Raw genomic sequence first — 19,695 nt, 5'->3', positions numbered from 1 at the left:
GTAGCAAAACTTTATAGAGTAACTGTTATAAGAATAGAAACAGGATTATCAGTTAGGGAAACAGCAAATGAAAATTGGATAGATCAGCCAAAGGTAGGAAAGAAAGGAAGAGAAAAACAGAAAGGGAAGTAGAAGAATAACAGATAAATTTAAATATATCTGTAATTATAAGGGTTTACACTTTTTTTTAATAAAAATGTCAGTTTGTGTGCATATTATACTGCTCTACAAGAAAGAAATATAAGATTAAAGAGGTAGAAAAATAATTTTGTTAACAAATACTAATGAATAGCAGGAACCATGTTAGCTGGCCAGATATTATTCAAGATTAAAAGTATAATATCATTAAGTGGGACAAAGCATCATATTTTATATTAATAAAAGATGTAGTCCACTAACAAAATAAAATTAAAGAACTTTTAAATACTAGAAAACAGAACTGTGATATATGTAAAGCATTTATAGTCAAGATGGAAGACCAACATACCTCTCTGAAATCTGTAGATCAAAGAGTAAGAACAAATAAGTCCTTAGAGGATTCTGGTAACATTTAACATGTTTGATTTCTATCTAACTTGTTTATATACACACTATGTAAAATTTAAATTACATCACACAGTACTTACTCTATAACTTTTAGTGATGTACCTTGGCTCTCTTTCCATGTAGTACAAGATCTGCTGCTTTATGGTTTTTCTTTTTGTTTGTTTGTTTTGGTACTGGGGATTTAACCCAGGGACGCTTTACCACTGAGCTACATTCCTAGCCCTATGTATTTTTTATTTTGAGACAGGGTCTCACTAAGTTGCTTAGGGCCTCCCTAAGTTGCTGAGGCTGTTCTTGAATTTTCGATCCTCCTGTCTCGCTACCTTATGTTTTTAAGGGATCCACAGCACTCTGTAGTAAAGAATTCTGTTATATATGAATTCATTTTCCTTTCTATTGACATTTGGTGTGTTGTCAGTTTTACTTTGTTACAAGCATATCTGCTTTGGATATCTTATATACATATTAAGTAATTCCTACAATAGAAACTCATTCTAACCTTCCATTTTGACTTGTTTTTCTTTTTAATATTTATTTTTTAGGTTTAGGTGGACACACTATCTTTATTTTACATTTATGTGGTGCTGAGGATCTAACCCAGTGCTTTGTGCATGCTAGGCGAGCATTCTACCACCGAGCCACGACCCCAGCCCTTGACTTGTTTTTTAAAAGTCACCATTGATGTCACTAAAAATTTCTTGTGTAGGGTTCGGGGGGGGGGGCGACAAAAACAAAAAGACTCTAGGGAATTTTTAAACTAATATGCAAGTACTAGTTTGAAAGATAATCTCAGCATTTTCCTTAAGCCCATTTCCAAAGATGTAGTCACTCATTATGTCCAACATTCTACCTTTCTGAATAAAGACATTCTTTCTTTTCTAAGAGGATAAAGGGATGATAAAGCATTCACTCAGACTTCATCTTTTCCCTTCAGGGGCTGGATTTAGTACATTCTTTATTTAAGGACACATGAATCTGTGCTTTTAAAAATTTGGCTGCCGGTTTGCTGTTTGTAGCATTGGAGCATGTATTGTAGTAGTGAAGAATCTTCTTAATTTCAAAGATGTGTAATTCTAAAGCTGAAATATTTTATTCTTATGAATATACTTAATACATTTTGGAATTCTAGATTTTAAAAAATTCTCCACATTATAACTTTAAAAACATTTATTTTTAATTTTTTAGTTGTAGATGGACACAATACCTTTATTTTATTTATTTTTATGTGGTGCTGAGGATCAACCCTAGTGCCTCACGTATGCCTCAGCTCTACTACTGAGCTACATACAGCCTTAGCCCTCCATATTATAATTTTAAAGATCTTTAATTTAGACTCCCCCCCTTTTCAAGCATCTAAGTTCATTCAATAAAGACAGTTTAGAGAAAATCTAAACACTGAAAAATATTGTATAGCATTTATTTTTTTAAAATATTTTATTTATTTGTACATGGACCTTTGTTTTATTTATATGTGGTGCTGAGAATGGAACCCAGTGCCTTACACAGGTGAGGCAAGCTCTGCCATTGAGCCACGATCCCAGCCCATAACATATTCTTTAGTCACTATTTTTATGTTTGCATCACCATCTTTTTTTAAAAAAATGTAGGATTTTGAGACTCACACAAAACTTGTTTCAGTGCCTTTCACAGTGTTCCATTGTAACTCTTGATCTACTGTGATGAGTTTGTGATGCCGGTTGTGACTGTATGCCATCATGCCCTTTTTTGTAGGCCGCATCTACAAGTGCTTGTTTACTGGCTCCGTGAGCTCACTACTGACACTGCCGCTAGACATGCTCTCAACGTGAGTATTAAATCCGCATGACAATGAAAGTTGTGCAAAATAACTTGTACTGTTTTTTTTTCTTAATTTTTATTAGTAATTTGAAAATAATTTTTTTGAAAGTAATTTATTCTTTTGTTCCAAGACAGTTATTCATGCTTCTAACTGTGGAAGTAGCTAAAATATATAAATGATTCTTTTAAAACATAACCCCTTTTATATTTTAATGGCAAGATGATTTCTTCATTAGGCTCTCACACAGTTTGAGGTATTTACTATTTTTATAGGTTGAGAATAATTTAAATATGTTCTTGAGATTATTAGAATGTACATGCTAAAAACTTGTCACTATGGCTGACTCATTGTATCATAATTTGGTATTAAGCATTGTTGCTTGCCTTATGTTGGCAGGCTCCATATTTTCCCTGTCCTGATAGGCTTGTGTGCATCTCAGTGCACCTTTGTTACACCACTGAATGCTAGAGGCCTGGTGGGGATGGACAAAAGAAATTGTTATCACAGCTTTTTTTCTGTACCCCTGAATAGTGCTTTTTTTTCCTTCTTTCCCTTATAGAGTATAGAGTAGATCTATTTTTCCTGAAAATTTACTTTAAATTTCCATTATATCTTAGTGGTTGCTGTGTATTCCATAGCTCAGTTCTTGGGGTCATCTCAAGGCATACCATTTCAGTTTTCTTTTACGGAAGAACAAACTCTCTGAAACTTGGTGGTTTCAAAGAACTACCATTTTATTTGCTCAGAGGTCTCAGAAATTGGGTTTGGCTCAGTCAAGTTTATCTGTGGAGCTTGCCTGAGCTGTTCATGTATTTTATTGGGGCTTGATTATCTAAGATGGTCCTGGCTGAGATGACTTGGTTCTCCTTTACATGACTTCTCATCTTCCAGAAGGCTGGTTGGGGGAAGTCTTTACACAGTGGGCTCAGGACAGCATTAAAAGGGTGAATGAAAGTAGACTCCCAAGCCGCCTTGTTGGTTCTGGAACTTGGAAACATCCAGGCAATAAACAAAACCAGTCTAGATGTGTTAGTTATCATTTAAAACCTGCAGGAGCCATTCATATTCTCATTGCTGATGGCAAAGAAGAAGTTGAAGATATTTTGGTCTCAATACATTAGAATTTTAATGGTCTAGAAAGTTTCTTAGCAATAAAGTGATTAAGATTCCCCCTTTTGATTTATGAGCTATTGCAGACAATAACCCTTAGGAGACACACCAGTGCAATTATAGTTTGGAGCTACTAGGTCATGCTCCCAGGTTGATCCTTGTTCAGATTTTCAATGGAGGAAAAAGTAATTTATTCCATTAAAATAGTGGATTTTCTAAAGACTGCCAAGATAATTTTGAGTTATCTTTATTTTGAAATTATGGGTGTGGGTAAGGAAGGATAAGCTCTTCAGAGAGGAGAACCAAGGAACCAGAACCAAGGGATCTTCAGTATTATATAGCATTTCGTGTATTTTTATATATTAAACTAAAAATACTTTGCCTATTTGGACTTATTGAGGAGCAAATATACTTTGTTATTTGCAGGTAGTATCAAATCTTGATTTGTTTTCTAAGTGAAAATTTTCTATAAAGTGTATCATAGACTTCTTTGTCTTATACATGACATATAGGAAACCTGTCTGGAGAAGCTTCATTCTTTTTCTGATTTGATGATTCTATTAGTTTGTATGGACTTAGGTAAATGCTAGGTTTTTGAAGTTGTAAGTAAAAGAAGAACAAGGAAATTCTTTGTAAGGGTTTGAGAAGGTTGTTCACTTTTGGTAAGTTCAGTGCTTAACCTTTGTCAAGTGTTTGCTGTTTACTTTCTGTCTTCTGTTTCTTGACCAAGTTAAAGGATAGGCTGTGGATAGTTAATTGCTGTGTAGTTCTGATGTTATGTCTACTATAATACAAAAGTAGATACAATATAAGTTTATATTAGCTTTTAAAATAGGTTGAATTTCACCATCATTTTAAATAATTCTTTTGGAGAAACTGCTTTTCAACCCTAGAGTTAGATTTTTCTGACTGTTTTTACAAGTATTCTTTGGAGTAATTATATATAATTTTTTTTAAATAGGGAAAATTTGTTGGCGGATTGTTTGCAGGGTTGTTTTGTGGTGACGTGCACATTGTGTGCGTTCATCAGCCTGGTGTGGTTGCGAGAGCAGATAGTCCACGGGGGAGCCCCGATTTGGTTGGAACATGCTGCTCCGCCCTTCAATGCTGCTGGACACCACCAAAATGAGGTAACCTCCCATCCCTGAACTTGACTTCACTTGAGTAGGACATGAAAATTATGGTTGCCCATAAGATTCAAACCTTTGACTCTCATGTGCCTCATAAACGTTCTTTTGCCATTTCAAAGGAGTACATCAGAAAGGTTTGGAAGAAGATTAAGAGAAATAAGAAAAACCGACAGAATGCTTTCATGATTTTTGCCTCCTAATTTTCTTGCTAGATTGGCCAAAAAAAAAAAAAAGGATGTCACACTAAATGTTCTTCCTCTTTTTATCTTTCTTTTTTTTAAAACCAGGGATTGAATCCAGGGGCGCTTAAACACTGAGATACATCCCCAGCCCTTTTTTGTTTTATTTTGAGATAGCCTTGGCTGTGTTACTTACGGCCTTGCTAAGTGGCTGAGTCTGGCTTTGATCTTGGGATCCTCCTGCCTCAGCCTCCAGAGCTGCTGGGCTAACAGACATGCACCACTGTACCTGGCTGTTTTTCCAATTTTTTTCCTTCGGTTAATTGTTCAACTCACGCCTAGAAGTTAAGATACGACTTACTGGATATGTTTCTTACATGCTGTGTAACATTAAGGAGGCCTCCCCACTTCTTCGCTTGTATATTCTTCATATGAAAAAATGCCTTGCCTTTCCTGTCTTGTAGAAACATTATCAGGGCTGGGGATGTGGCTCAAGCGGTAGCGCGCTCACCTGGCATGCGTGCGGCCAGGGTTCGATCCTCAGCACCACATACCAACAAAGATGTTGTGTCCGCCAAGAACTAAAAAATAAATATTAAAAATTAAAAAAAAAGAAACATTATCAAAAGTAGAAAAATTGGAATATTATTGATAATCTAGTGCAGTTATATTTTTTTCTTTATGGGTTATGACATGCTTAGATACAAGAGTGTTTGTTAGTGGTATTAAGAAGAGGGTAAAGCCAAGTTCATTGGCATGCACCTATAGTTCTAACTGCTCAGGAGGCAGAGGTAGGCGGATTTTCTGTTTGAGGCCACTGTGGACAGCATAGACTCTTATCTTTTTTTTTTTTTTTTTTTTAAAGAAAGATGTAGAAAATAATTTTAGTGTCTTGCTGAGAAATTATGGGTCTGAAAATGTTATATAGATTAGCTGTTTGCTTGGAAAGGGAATAATTTATACTTTATAAAATTTTATTATGAAAAAGAGCTATATAGTAAATTAATAGCTTAATGTTTGCTTTTAGGACCTGTTTTTTTCAGTGTGTAGATTGATTTCATGAAAGTCTACCGTTTCGTTTTTCTTTATAAAGTGTAATTTTGAAAAGCATAACAGAAAATAAGACTATAAACTGGCGTTGTTCTTACGTAAGATTAACACGTTTATATTGGACCTCTTTAAAAAAAATTTTTTTTTTTTTGTGGCTGTAGATGAACAGAATGGCTTTTATTTGTTTTTATGTGGTGCTAAAGATTGAACCCAGTGCCTCACACATGCTAGGCAAGCTCTCTGCTACTGAGCTACAACCCCAGCCCTGTACCTTACATATTGAAGCATTTTATACTGCTTTGTTTTAGGATCTTCATTAAATCATGGGAGTTGTGGGGGTTTTCTTGTTTGTTTTGTTTTTTTTGCACTACTGAAGACTGAACCCAGTGCCTCACATAAGCTAGGCAAGTATTCCAGTGCTGAGTTAAATCTTCAAATTGCCTCAGCTTCCTGAGTAGCTAGAAATATAGTTGTGCATTACCACACCTGGCTGGGAGTTGTATTTTAACTTAACTGTCATTAGCTACAGTTATATCTTCACATTTGATAAGTACCAGAACTTAAAGAGTCAGAGAAGGATGTATTTAGTAAAAATTCCATATGTGCATTCTTACCCTTACTGACTGAGAAGAAATTAGAAACCATTTCCTTTAGTTTTTAAAGTGAAAATGGAATTAAGTTTTACATATGTATATGTGTAAATTTTTAAAAAGGTGTTTTTGTCTCTGAGATAGTAAAAACAGGAGATAGATGTCTTATAAAAAAGAATTACAGAATGTGTTCGAGATACCCGGATTTGTAAACTTACTTTCTATAATGCTTTGTGAAATGTTAATCCTTAAGTTAAACTTAAGTGAATATGTGTACTGTAAAGTGAGTTTGTTTTAAATATATATACCAAGTTGATCCCAAATCAGATACATTTCGAAAAGATGACTCTGAAGGAAAAAAAATTAAAGATGACTCTGAAGGTTTTTATTTTTTAATATTAGTAGGGTTTGTGTTTGCTAATTTTGTTATTTTAAGGGAGAACACAATTTGGGAATGAAGCCAACTGATGAGTTAGCTAAACTTCTGGGCTCTTCTGTCATTTTAGGCTCCAGCAGGAGGAAATGGTGCAGAAAATGTTGCTCCTGAGCAACCTGCTAACCCACCAGCTGAGAATGCAGTGGTGGGAGAAAATCCCGATGCACAGGATGATCAGGCAGAAGAGGAAGAGGAAGACAACGAGGAGGAAGATGATGCAGGCGTGGAAGATGCAGCGGATGCTAATAATGGAGCCCAGGGTAATGGTGCTTTTGCGCCCTTACTCTTTCTTCAAGACCATATATCCATTGGGTTGAAGAGAAAAGGACTAGAGTTTTCAAATTTTAATATCATAAAGTTCTATTTCTAACCTATTTTTACTCTGACAGACCGTCATTTATGGCTACGCATATGCAAAAATATGTTATTTTTCCTATGCAGTACGGAACATTTTGTGTTTTATATACTTATACAGGCTTTTTTTTTTTTTTTTTAAAGAATATGATACATGTTTACCTCATTTCTCTTTTTATTTCCATTGATTTAGTACAGCTTGTAAAATTGGAAAAGATCTTGAAGTTTATGTTGCAGGCCAGGTGCCATCATTTTTACCTATTTTTAATTTTCTAGCAGATTAAATTCTGGAATGTAAAAAGTAAGATCCAAGACTGGATCTGCCAATCATCTGTTAGTGGCTCACTGTCTCTTCTCTCTTCTGCTGCAGAGTTTTTCTGTTAAGCACTTTATTGTCTCTGGATCCACTTGACATGGTGGATATTTGAGTGTTTTTGTGTGACAGACACTCTTTGAGATACCACCTACATAGTTGTGAACAGAACATTAGGTCACTGTCCTCAGGCAGTTTCTGATTTAGGGAAGAGGTACACATTGGGATAAGTGTCATGCAGGTTGCTATATTATCTAAGGTTTCCTTGGAAATTCAGAGTAAATTACTTTTGACCTAAGATCTGAAGAGTGAGAAGAAGCAGGTTGTATAGTGGCAACAGTGGGCCTTTGCAGGGAAAGATCAGAGGCTCTGAGAATACAATCTTTTCTTACTACCTAGTACCTTGTCATCATCTCTCTTGGTCTGCTGCATTAACTGCTAAGTAGTCTTCCTCTTTGCATGTGTGCACCACATGGTTCCTATTACTCTCCTGCCTATTTCAGTGCTTTTTCCACTGTACTAAAGAATAAAATGAAATCCAGATTCTACATTTCTTTTATGTGATCCCTGTCCACTTTTCATACTTATATCTTCCACTACTCTGTTCATCACTGAGAAAGTTAGAATCCTCTGGCTTCCTTCCTTTCCTTAGATCTACCATATTTATTCCTGATTCAGAGTTGCTGAAGTCCTCTTTTTCACATAACTCTATTTCTTTTCTAGCACTTATCACAGTCTAGTATCACCTTATCTTATATGTACTGCTTACTTTAAGGTATGTATTTTTAGGTAGCATTTACTGTGTAACAAGCAAATAGTGTGGAAAAATTTTAAATGTTATTTAGCTTCTCAATATGATCTTATACCTAAAAGAATGCATTTTATTATTTATAGTTCAATTTCCACCCCTAATCTTTAATCTGCAATTATGTTTCCAGATGACATGAACTGGAATGCTTTAGAATGGGACCGAGCTGCAGAAGAACTCACATGGGAAAGAGTAAGATAAGATCTCTTCCTGTCACAATTCTGACATTTAATCCTAAAGTATATTTTAAAATTGGGCATATTTAGATGTATGCACTAATTTTGTAGAAAATAATTACCAGATTTTTTTTTTTTTGTATAGAACATTGTACTATTTGTGGTAAAAATATAGAAACTGATGATTTTCTATTTTTTGGTCTTTATTATAAAGCTTGCTTCATAGTTTCACCTGAAAGTATGACTTAAAAAAATCTTTTTTTTTTTTAGTTGTATATAAACACAATACCTTTATTTATTTTTATGTGGTACTGAGAATTGAACCCACTGCCTCACACTGGCTAGGCAAGCGCTATACCACTGAACCATAACCCCATCCTGAAAGTGTGAACTTTTGAAAAACTAAGAAGCAACTTAAATTTAAGTAGTAAATTTAAATTTTCACACTTCATTTGACAAAATAATGTATTTTTATCATGAAGTCTTGACTGGCTTTCTGTCCAATGGAAGAATTAAACTCATGGTGGAATTTTTTTAGATATTATATGCAAATGACTGGAAATAAAAGGACACCCAAAATATAAAACTCCTGTAGTCAGAGATTTTTTTACATTCCAAAAATGATAGGCTGTGTTGGAAAGTAGTGGATGAAGGCTATATTTAAAGATACTAAAAGAAAACCTATTTTATAAGAGTAGAAATCTTGTTGCATCTTGAACTAATGCACACTATTATTATGTATTTTAGATGCTAGGACTTGATGGATCACTAGTTTTTCTGGTAAGTAAAACTATATTTAATAAAAGAACGGTGAATTACTTGTCTTAGTGATTCAATAACTTCAGATATATAGTATGTGCTCCTTTTTTATACTAAAGGTCAATATGCCCTTTGGTTTTTGATTACTTCATGTTTGAAGACTATATTATATATATGTGTGTGTGTGTGTGTGTGTGTGTGTGTGTGTGTGTGTATTAAATTTTTTTAGTTGTCAGTGGACCTTTATTTTATTTATTAATATGCGGTGCTGAGAATTGAACCCAGTTTTCACGCATGCTCTACCGCTAAGCCACAATCGCAGCCCCTAAAGACTATATTTTATGTGTTAAATATTGGAGAGGCATAAAGGTATTATTATTTATAAAGGAAGTTATTTAATATTTGACTTTTAAAGAACTTATTTTTTAGTTGTAGTTTGATAAAGTATCTTTATTTTATTTACTTATTTTTATGTGATACTGAGGATCAAACCCAGGGCCTTGCACAAAAGCTAGGCGAGCGCTCTACTGCTGAGCCACAATCCCAGCCTAATATTTGATTTTGTTTAAAAAAGAAAATGGAGTCTAAAATTAATGGTGTTAATAGAATTTGAACTCTTGGGCTGGGATTGTGGCCAAACAAACTTGAATTCTTCTAAAAGTTCAGTCTTGTACTTAATGCCTATACCAGTGAAAGCGAAACAACTTTATATTCTTTTACAGTAAGAACCATAGTCTGACCTTAGGTTTCTACTGTTTACTCACCCCCACCCGTCTTTACCTAGGAACTGACTAAAGGGTGGGTGATGTGGCTGGATGAATAGATGGATCAGCAGTCATTGTGGACGTGATCATATGGCCATGAGAGAATATGTCTCTGAGATATGAACAAAGAAAGCCAGGGCATCAGGAGGAGAGGAGGGACAAGAGCAGGTCATGCTAGTGTTTTTCCAAGGGGAGGGAGCCGAACAACAGTGACCTTGCTGAAGTTATGAAAACAGAACGGACACTGAAAGAAGCGCTCTGTAGTTTACATTAGCACATTGTTTTGAATATGATTTTCAGATTTTGCTCCACTTGAAATTTTTCAGGTTTTGTCTAAATCTCAGTTTTTGTGAAAATCTATGGTTTATAAATTGATTTGTTCTTTTTTTATGTGTAAAACTATGAACTTTGAATTTTACTAGTCTTAGTTTTATGAGCTATCAGAAAAATGAAAAGTTGTACGGTTTCTAGATGGAAATCTCAAAATTATGGAGCAAAATTTCAGTCTTAGTTATTTTCAGTATTTGATAGCTGATTAATGGAGTAGTTCAGTCAAATATGTCATACTAAACATGAACTCACTGTGCTTTGTTAACATTCTTTTTAGGAACACGTCTTCTGGGTTGTGTCTTTAAATACACTGTTCATTCTTGTTTTTGGTAAGTTGTGTTTATGCTTTTACTTTTTATGATCTAATGGGAGGAGTTTGGCTTTCTAGGTGTCTTTTTACAGGTTTTCATTTCATTAGTAATTTTGGAATATTAAGGAATACACAGTGCAGGTTTAGCGGCCAGATCCCTAGTAGGTTCGCTCTTTTTTCTTAATGATTGAGGCATCCCCTTTTTTAAGAATTTACCATGCTGCTTATTTTTGTTATAAAGAAAAGATAATTAAATTTTAGAAGAGCAAAGTAAAATTTGGCAAAAAGGGTTTGAAAAAGAACATAAAAGTTTATACCATGATCATTTTAAGGATTTTTTTTAACTATAGTGCCATTTCACATTTTTCAAAATTATTATTATTCATTTAATATTTCCTAATCATTTTTAAAATTCACAAGTTCCCTTAAATGTATTATTATTATTGTTATTATTATTATTATTTGGTATCGGAGATTGAACTCATAAATTCACTAATTCACTCAACCACTGAGCCACACCTGCAGCCTTATTTTGTATTTTATTTAGAGACAGGGTCCACTGAATTGCTTAGTGCCTTGCCATTGCTGAGACTTGCTTTGAACTCACGATCCTCTTATCTCAGCTTCCTGAGCTGCTGGGATTACAGGCGTGCACCACCACTCCTGGCTTTAATGCCATATTATAACTGATTTGTTTGAAGATCCAAATATGGTTCACACATTACTTTTAAGACTTAAATTCCTTTTAATCAAGAGTATGCTTCTCTTTGCCCCAACTCACCCTATCCCATTTGCCATTGTTTTGTTGATAAGATTAGGTTAGCTGTACTTTACATTTACAGTGACATATTCTGTATGATATATTCACATAATCACATGCAACTGCTTCCTGGATGTCCTCTTCCCTCATCCTTTGACTCACATGTTTTCCATAACTTGGAAGTCAGATTTAAAGGCAAGATTAGATATCAGGATTAGTGAATTTATGACAGTTTCTTCACTGGTCACATTAATACTTTGTTTGAGGAGATACATAGTGTTTATTTTTCCATTTTTATTAGTGGATTCAGGAGATACCAACCTAAACTACCCCCCCCCTCCCCGTTTTTGGTACAGGATTGAACCCAGAGCCACTTAACCACTGAGCCACCCACCCACAGCCCTTTTTTATATTTTATTTTGAGGCAGGGTCTTGCTAAGTTGATGATGTTGGCTTTGAACTCATTAACTTTTTGCCTCAGCCTCCTGAGCTGCTGGGATTATAGGCATGTGCTACGTGCACTGCTGAACCTCTATTCTGAAATCCCAGTTTTCTCTTTACCTGATAAGATTATGTGTGAGATGACATTTTAGTATCATTATGAAAGTAGAAGGTTTCATCTTCCTTTTAACTAATGATTTTATTAACTCTTAATTCTACCCTTGGTCTTAGACAAAAGGCTGAGAACCAACTCTTGATGATCCTTGCCTGAATCATTTATTAGGTGTTACAAAGTACTGATTTTTCAAATTGTTATTTTTTTTTAAGAGAGAGGTGAGAGAGAGAGAGAGAGAATTTTTAATATTTATTTTATTTGTTTATTTATATTTTTTTTGGCAGACACAACATCTTTTGTTTGTATGTGGTGCTGAGGATCGATCCCGGACGGCACGCATGCCAGGCGAGTGCGCTACCGCTTGAGCCACATTCCCCAGCCCAAATTGTTAGTTTTAAAAAAATTTTATTGGCAGGTTTTTCTATAAAGATTTCATTCTTGCCAGGTGCGGTGGCACACACCTGTCAGCCCAGTGGCTTGGGAGGCTGAGACAGGAGGATCACGAGTTCAAAGCCAGCCTCAGCAATGGTGAGGCACTAACCTAAGACCCTGTGTCTAAATAAAATACAAAATAGGGCTGGTTAGGGCTGGGGATGTGGCTCAAGCGGTAGCGTGCTCGCCTGGCATGTGTGCGGCCCTGGTTCGATCCTCAGCACCACATAAAAACAAAGATGTTGTGTCCGCCGAAAACTAAAAAAAAAAAATAGGGCTGGGGATATGGCTCAGTGGTCAAGTGCCCCTGAGTTCAATCCCTTGGACCCCCACCTCCCGCACCAACAAAAATTTATTCTAATCAACTGGTCCAGTTCTGTATCTTCCATTTCTCAAAGAAGCCCTGGTTTCTTTTAGTGGGGGATTATACTAGGGGTGCTCATTGTTTTGATGTTGTAGTTTTCCTGTTTTATTCCCCTCCTTTTTAGCATTTTGCCCTTACCACAGTTAACATGAACTTTGTTGCTTAGGAGAAGCCAGGTAGATGCTCAGTTTTTTCCCTTTATTTATCAGTTTTCAGACTAAGCAGTATATGCATAACTACTACCTTTGTGTGCTAACTACTTCCAAAAAATTAAAACATTTTCTGTGATGTTGCTGTTTTTTATTTTATGGATGTTATTTTGGGCTTTCCCTATTTTTGAGTGTCATGAACTTCTAGATATGTATGTTTGTGCGTCTATAAATTTTGGTCATTAGTTTTTTTTGTTTTTTGTTCTTAAAGAGATCCATAATACCCTCTTCACGATGATTCTTGTGTCCTTTGACATGGTCTTATTAGACCTTAATAACTTTATATTATTCTTTGGTTATAATGTCCTAGGTGCAATACATTTTTGGTCCAGGTCTGAATCTTCCATTTCTCAAAGAAGCTGGTTCCCTTTAGTGGGGGACTATACTAGGGGTGTTCATTGTTTTGATGTTGTAGTTTTCATATTTTTTTTTCCCCTCCTTTTTAGCATTTTGCCCTTACCACATTGGTCATTTCTCCCTTGTTGGTTTGGGATTTGAAGAACATGTGAGTATAATACTTCTACAAACTTACTTTTGTTAATTACTCCCAAATTTGATATTTTCTGAGTAAGTAATAATTTTCAAAAGAGTTACTTCATGTTTTAGTCTGCCTTCTACAAAGGAATGGCTTGCCAACACAGTCTTATCCATTTCTTTTAAAGCTGTAACAGTGATCAGTAGATGGTAGGATATATGATGCCAGCTAAGATATGCTTTGAAATGCCTGGTCTTTCTGTTGCACAGGCCTAAGGCACTACTGTGGGAGAGTTTTCCACATGCTGACGTTCTAGCCACTTTATGAACTAGAATGTTCCTTTCTCTTCCTAGATGATCCATAGGGAATTTAGAAAATGAATAATATATCAATCAGTTGTTAAAAAAAGGATCCATTTTAGAATGATGGGCTATAGTGTTTTTTGAAGAATCTACTTGAATTTGGACATTTTATCATTATTTTCCAGAGATAGATATTTGAATGGTTTACTGCTCCTTTTGGGGGGACCTCAGAAGGACTTAGTCTTTGAAGAAGAACTGGCTGGGATCTTCTGTTCAATTTTGCATATATGAGATCTGATAGATCACTTTTGGAAGCATTTCAATTTTTAATACAGCTCCCCAGTTCTTACTAGTTGCATATAAGAACTTGAAAGGTTCAGATAAATGTTTTGATAAGTTTTTGTTGCCATTTGCTGTTTAAAACTTGGGAACCAAAAGATATAGATGGGCAGCATTTGTCATTCTCCAAATTCCTATTCCCTGTAAGTCAACAAAACGCATTTAAAGAGCAAGGGAAGCTTAAACAATGTTTCTAATGGTAGAGAATGAGATGGTTAGGATGTTGCCAGGTAGGTGGGTGATAGGCTGCTTGGGCAAAAGAGTGCTGCTTTGGTGTTCAGTCTTTAGCAGATCCACCTGGTAGCCAGCCTAGAGGCAAATTGTTGTATTACAGTGGTCTAATTTTTGTCAAATTTCACTCACTCTGTTATTTTGGCACCTTGGGTAAAATATTATTCTTTAGTTCTTCTTCATCTTTGAGTAATATATAGTAGTCTGGGAAAGTTACCTTGCAAATATATCATCCCAAAGGATTTTACAGTCATTTTCCAGTTATATATTGCCTAGGTGTTTCACTTTTGATCATTTGAATTGCTAATACAGTGATAAAACTGGGGTATAGGCTATGTGATAAAGTTGAATTTTTATTTATCTCTGTTTTATTTCCAGGTCCAAGCATCTCATTTTGAAGGCCTAATCACAACCATAGTTGGGTATATACTTTTAGCAATAACACTGATAATTTGTCATGTATCCTTTAATGAATCAAATTGAGTGGGCAGTATAAAGAGTTGTTTTTATTAGTAATAGAACTGTTTTCCTTCCCCTTGTCATCTTAGTAAAAGTTGTAATATTTGTAGTAAGAGTAAGGTGAACAAAATGTGAAATGATATTTGTCAGAAAATATTGAATATAATCTAAGTAGTTTCCTGTTTTATTGTACCCTTCAGTATTCAGTTTTTCCTTGACTAAATGCTTCAGGGCTTGGCAACTCTTGTTAAATTTCATAGGTCTCGTCGCTTACTAGGAGTCTGCTATATTGTTGTCAAGGTAATTCCTTTTTGTAAGTTAAAACTGGAAGTAGTTTCTTCTACATTTGGGTGATATGATAACATTTATTTTTTACTTCAAAGGTCTCTTTGTTAGTGGTGGTAGAAATTGGAGTGTTCCCTCTCATTTGTGGCTGGTGGCTGGATATCTGTTCCCTGGTAAGTGGAGTATTCTTTATCATAAAATCTCATAATTTCAAGGTTTCAAAAAAGAAAGTCTTCAAGATAGTTTTCTTTAAAAAAAATTATATATATATTTGGCATTAGGGATTTAACCTAGGGATGCTCTACCACTTCCTAGGCCTATTTATTTTTTATTTTGAGACAGAAGTTATTTAGGGCCTCACTAAATTGCTGAGATTGACTTCAAACTAGTGATCCTCCTGCCTCAGTCTTCTAAGTCACTGGAATTACAGGCATGTGCCACCATGCAGGGCTTAAAATAGATTCCTTTTATAGGAAGTAGAATCTTAATATTGATTGCTCTAAGCTATTTTCAGTGGCTTTTTTTTTTTCTTTTTTTTGAAGCTCTGTATTTTCAGTGTCATGGTATTTTGGTTGGGATGTTCTTAATAGCCAGTGGAGAATTTTATTTATTCCTTTTAAATTTTATGATAATGCCAGTCATTTCTTTTAACTAAGATGCTCAGTCATTATCTCTATTGGCTGTTAGTGGTAATCAGTTTTTTTTAATTTTTCAAAAGAATTTTATTTGTAGAAAAGCTGCTTTTGGTTCTGAGGTAAACATTTATCCCTCTTCATTACTATTAAAAATTCTTGTGAATGCAGACCCATAACCAAGATAGGAAGCCTTACATTAATTAAAAATGGTTCTTTTACAGTTACACCATTAGTAAAACTCTTACCTACTAATTGGTTTGTCATTCTTTTTTTTTTTAATGTTTGGAAGTTTGAAAGTGTATATGCATCTTTTGAAGTAATACCCAGTTGTATATCACGAATATACTGTGAAATGGCATAAAGAGAACTGCAGCAGGGTGCGGTGGCGCACTCCTGTGATCTCAGTGGCTCTAGAAGCTGACGGGATTGTGAGTTCAAAGCCTGCCTGAGCAAGTTAGTGAGGTCCTAAGCAACTCAGTGAGACTATCTCTAAGTAAAATTTAAGAAAGGGCTGGGTATTATGTGGCTCAGTGTTTAAGCACTGCTGGGATCAATTTATGGTACCAACAAAAGAAAAAGAAAAAAGAACTGCAGCTCTAGAACATCATACCTTGTGTATATAGTGATTTATTTACTTATTAGAAGGTAGAGATGTTAATTTGACAAATATAGGTGGTACATATCTCTTTTACCTGTTCTATTTTGACTTAGGAAATGTTTGATGCTACTCTGAAAGATCGAGAACTGAGTTTTCAATCGGCTCCAGGTACTACCATGTTTCTACATTGGCTAGTAGGAATGGTGTATGTGTTCTACTTTGCCTCCTTCATTCTGTTACTGAGAGAGGTAAGTTCTACAGGGAAATGCTGATGCTGTACAACCAGTTATGCCTCAAAGGCTGTGATAATTTCCTAACTAAACTATATTCTCTATTATTTTAGGAGGGAATAACTCATAGGGAATTATTGACTTGATTGCTCTAAGCTATTTTCAGTGGCTTCTGTCAAAAATTGACAGATTAACAATTTTCCAATATGATTATACTGAGGAAAACAAACTTGTTTTACTTTGTAGACATCAGTACCCATCCTCTTAATCTAAAGTCTTTGAGTTGGTGTGATACAAGTCTGTCTCAGATTTCATTCAAGAAAATGTAATACTGGGAAAAACTCCAACAAAAGATTTGTAGAATTGAATATGTAAGTTTTGAAGCAGGCACCTTAAGTATATAGAAATACAGTGAAGGTCCTTTTATGATTCCAATTTATGATTGCAGTTCACTTGCCAGATTGGTCCATCTACTGATCCTAGTTTCAGAATCTGGCCCTTACTGTTTGGAAGAGGAGGAGAGCAGATTAGTATTTATTTTTTAAATGATTTTTTTTAGTTGTAGATACACATAATACCTTTCATTTTATTTTTATGTGGTGCTGAGGATCAAACCCAATGCCTCACACACGTCAAGGCAAGTGCTCTATCACTGAGCTACAACCACAGCCCAGCAGATTAGTATTTAGTTAGTATACATTTCAAGCCAATTGCCAGATTCTGTTCTGTATGCCGAGGTTATAGAAATAAAGACAGGATTCCTGTTCTCTGTTCATAGGATTGGATACAGCTATTCAACAAAGTTAATTTACTGAGAGCAATGAGGGAGATGTGCAGGGCTAGGAGAACAGACCAGAAATACAAAAATTATGAAGTCTGAATGCTGTTCATGGTACACTTTGCTCTTTGAAATATTCGAGGAGGGAAGCAGGTGGGGCTAAATTCTTCTGAATCGTGTAGTGACTCAAACAAGTGATTGAGACTAAAGAAAGTACAGTAATGTTTTTAAAAACAAATTATATGTAAATACTAAATTTCACTGTTAACATGATAAAATTTTTTGGTTTTGTTTTCAATTTATAGTTCATTGAGTCCATGTATGAAAACGTCACAAATATGCAGGCTATGTTAAAATTAAATGGTTTTTGAATCTGAAAAAAAAAATAGAAGTAACATAAACTTTGGATGGCAGCTATCTTTATGATTTTCCTTGATGATTTAGATTGATTCCTGTATCAGATGCTTTTAGTTAATTTATTTCTTCGTCTTTTATTTTCTAAACCAACTTCAGTTTAGGTGTTCAGAACTCAATGCCCAAGACAAACACACCTACTCGAATACTGTTACTTCTCAATAGCCAATCAGTGTGTTGTCATCTATATTTATATAATATACTGAACACAGATGTAGCTATAGTTACATGCTTATCCAAAATATCCTGAGTTACACATCAATTGCAACTATTAATGACCTGAAATATTAATATACATTTAAGTTAGCATACAAATCTAGTTCCAGAGGTACTCATTCATAAACCAGATTTCTAATCCTAACTAAATAATGTCAGCATAATGAATGTGTCTATAGTATGTATATCATACACATTGTATGGCACAATTAGAAAATTAACTTTCTTGGAATAAAAAAATAAATCTGTAACCAGTAACACATCATTATAAAACTAAAACTTTAAACAACTGGGATAAGAATAAAGTTTCATGAAAATATAGACAATAAGTAATGTAGAAACAAGGAAATGTGATTCCCAGCATGGTGGGCCTCAGCATCATGAAACATGGCCCTGTTCCTGGTCTGGCCTGTTCAATAACTCAGAAATCCCTTTGGATAAAATATTTTATAATTAAGTTTTTTATTTTATTAATGTGGACTTTTGTTGGCTAATGTCAGGGAGTTAGAAACTCAAGTATTTTTTTAAAAGTGTATTTTTAGCTGTAGATGAACACAATATCTTTATTTATTTATTTTTATGTGGTGCTGAGGATTGAAGCCAGTGCCTCATATGCTCCAGGCAAACACTCTACCACTGTGCCACAATACCAGCCCGAGATCATATATTGTTACTACCTCAATTGGTAGATGGGAGAAATATAGGCTTAGACAGAATAGATGCTTTACACAGGGTAATTTTTGGAGTTTGAACCCTGAGGGCATAGTACCCAGCTTCATATATTTCCTCAGAGCCTCTTGTGTGATGATTTCCATTCAGAAGGGGAAAAAAAGATAATAAAATGAAGATACTAAGAAGTTATAGGATTTTTTTTCTTTCTTTTTCTTTGGTATTGGGGATTGAACTCAGGGGTGTTTTACCACTTATCAACATCCTTTTTCTTGTTGAGGCTGGCTTTGAATCTGCAATCTTTTTTTTTTTTTTTTTTTTTTAAAGAGAGAGAGAGAGAGAGAGAATTTTTTAATATTTATTTTTTAGTTCTCAGCGGACACAACATCTTTGTTGGTATGTGGTGCTAAGGATCGAACCCGGGCTGCACGCATGCCAGGCGAGCGTGCTACCGCTTGAGCCACATCCCCAGCCCAATGAATCTGCAATCTTTACCTTAGCCTCCCAGGTCATTGGGATTATAGGCATGTGTCCCTGTGCCCAACAGAATTTAATTAAGATAACTCCTCTAGGGAACTGTAAAACTGAAATCACATCTACTCTTTGGGACACTAAGTTGTAACATAATCCTTTTCCTAGGTGATAACAAGTTAGTTCTGATTGTGTTTAATTTTCTATTTAAATTTCTTAACAAATTGGATTCTGAATTTTTTTCCCCCTAGTGAAATGATTAAAACCATCACAGGTCGTCAAACCACAGGTCTGTTTTCATAAATATTAAAGTTTAGGAACTTTTTCCCATGAAAATCATATGAATTTTATGGAGCCTATTTTAAATACTGGAATGATTTCAGGAGCGTATTTTTCAGTAATGTTTTAACTCATTATTACAGAACCTATAGACTTTGGAGGTTATTTATAACACTTAAAATATATTTACAGGTACTTCGACCTGGTGTCTTATGGTTTCTAAGAAATTTGAATGATCCAGATTTTAATCCAGTACAGGAAATGATCCACTTGCCCATTTATAGGCATCTCCGAAGATTTATTTTGTCAGTGGTGAGCAGACCTTTCCATTGTTCTTTTT

General features: G+C 34.9%; 1 protein-coding gene across 2 annotated transcripts in view; it reads left to right on the top strand.

Moving 5' to 3' along the window:
• The window catches only part of Marchf6 (membrane associated ring-CH-type finger 6), a 76,174-nt gene that overhangs the window by 28,053 nt on the left and 28,426 nt on the right, over positions 1-19,695 (top strand). For both annotated transcript variants that reach the window (XM_078018299.1, XM_078018295.1), the window contains exons 5-16: positions 2,278-2,350; positions 4,416-4,584; positions 6,910-7,099; positions 8,445-8,506; positions 9,238-9,270; positions 10,621-10,672; positions 13,421-13,479; positions 14,700-14,780; positions 15,012-15,080; positions 15,164-15,238; positions 16,412-16,546; positions 19,548-19,667. In XM_078018299.1, the coding sequence (XP_077874425.1) occupies positions 2,278-2,350; positions 4,416-4,584; positions 6,910-7,099; positions 8,445-8,506; positions 9,238-9,270; positions 10,621-10,672; positions 13,421-13,479; positions 14,700-14,780; positions 15,012-15,080; positions 15,164-15,238; positions 16,412-16,546; positions 19,548-19,667 (1,118 nt within the window). The remainder of the gene's footprint in view (positions 1-2,277; positions 2,351-4,415; positions 4,585-6,909; positions 7,100-8,444; positions 8,507-9,237; positions 9,271-10,620; positions 10,673-13,420; positions 13,480-14,699; positions 14,781-15,011; positions 15,081-15,163; positions 15,239-16,411; positions 16,547-19,547; positions 19,668-19,695) is intronic.

This window comes from Ictidomys tridecemlineatus, chromosome 1 (assembly GCF_052094955.1).
Source record: "Ictidomys tridecemlineatus isolate mIctTri1 chromosome 1, mIctTri1.hap1, whole genome shotgun sequence".
NCBI classification, from domain to species: Eukaryota; Metazoa; Chordata; class Mammalia; order Rodentia; family Sciuridae; genus Ictidomys; species Ictidomys tridecemlineatus.
The sequence above is the reverse complement of the archived record's forward strand: the minus strand, read 5'-3'. Positions and strand labels throughout refer to the sequence as shown.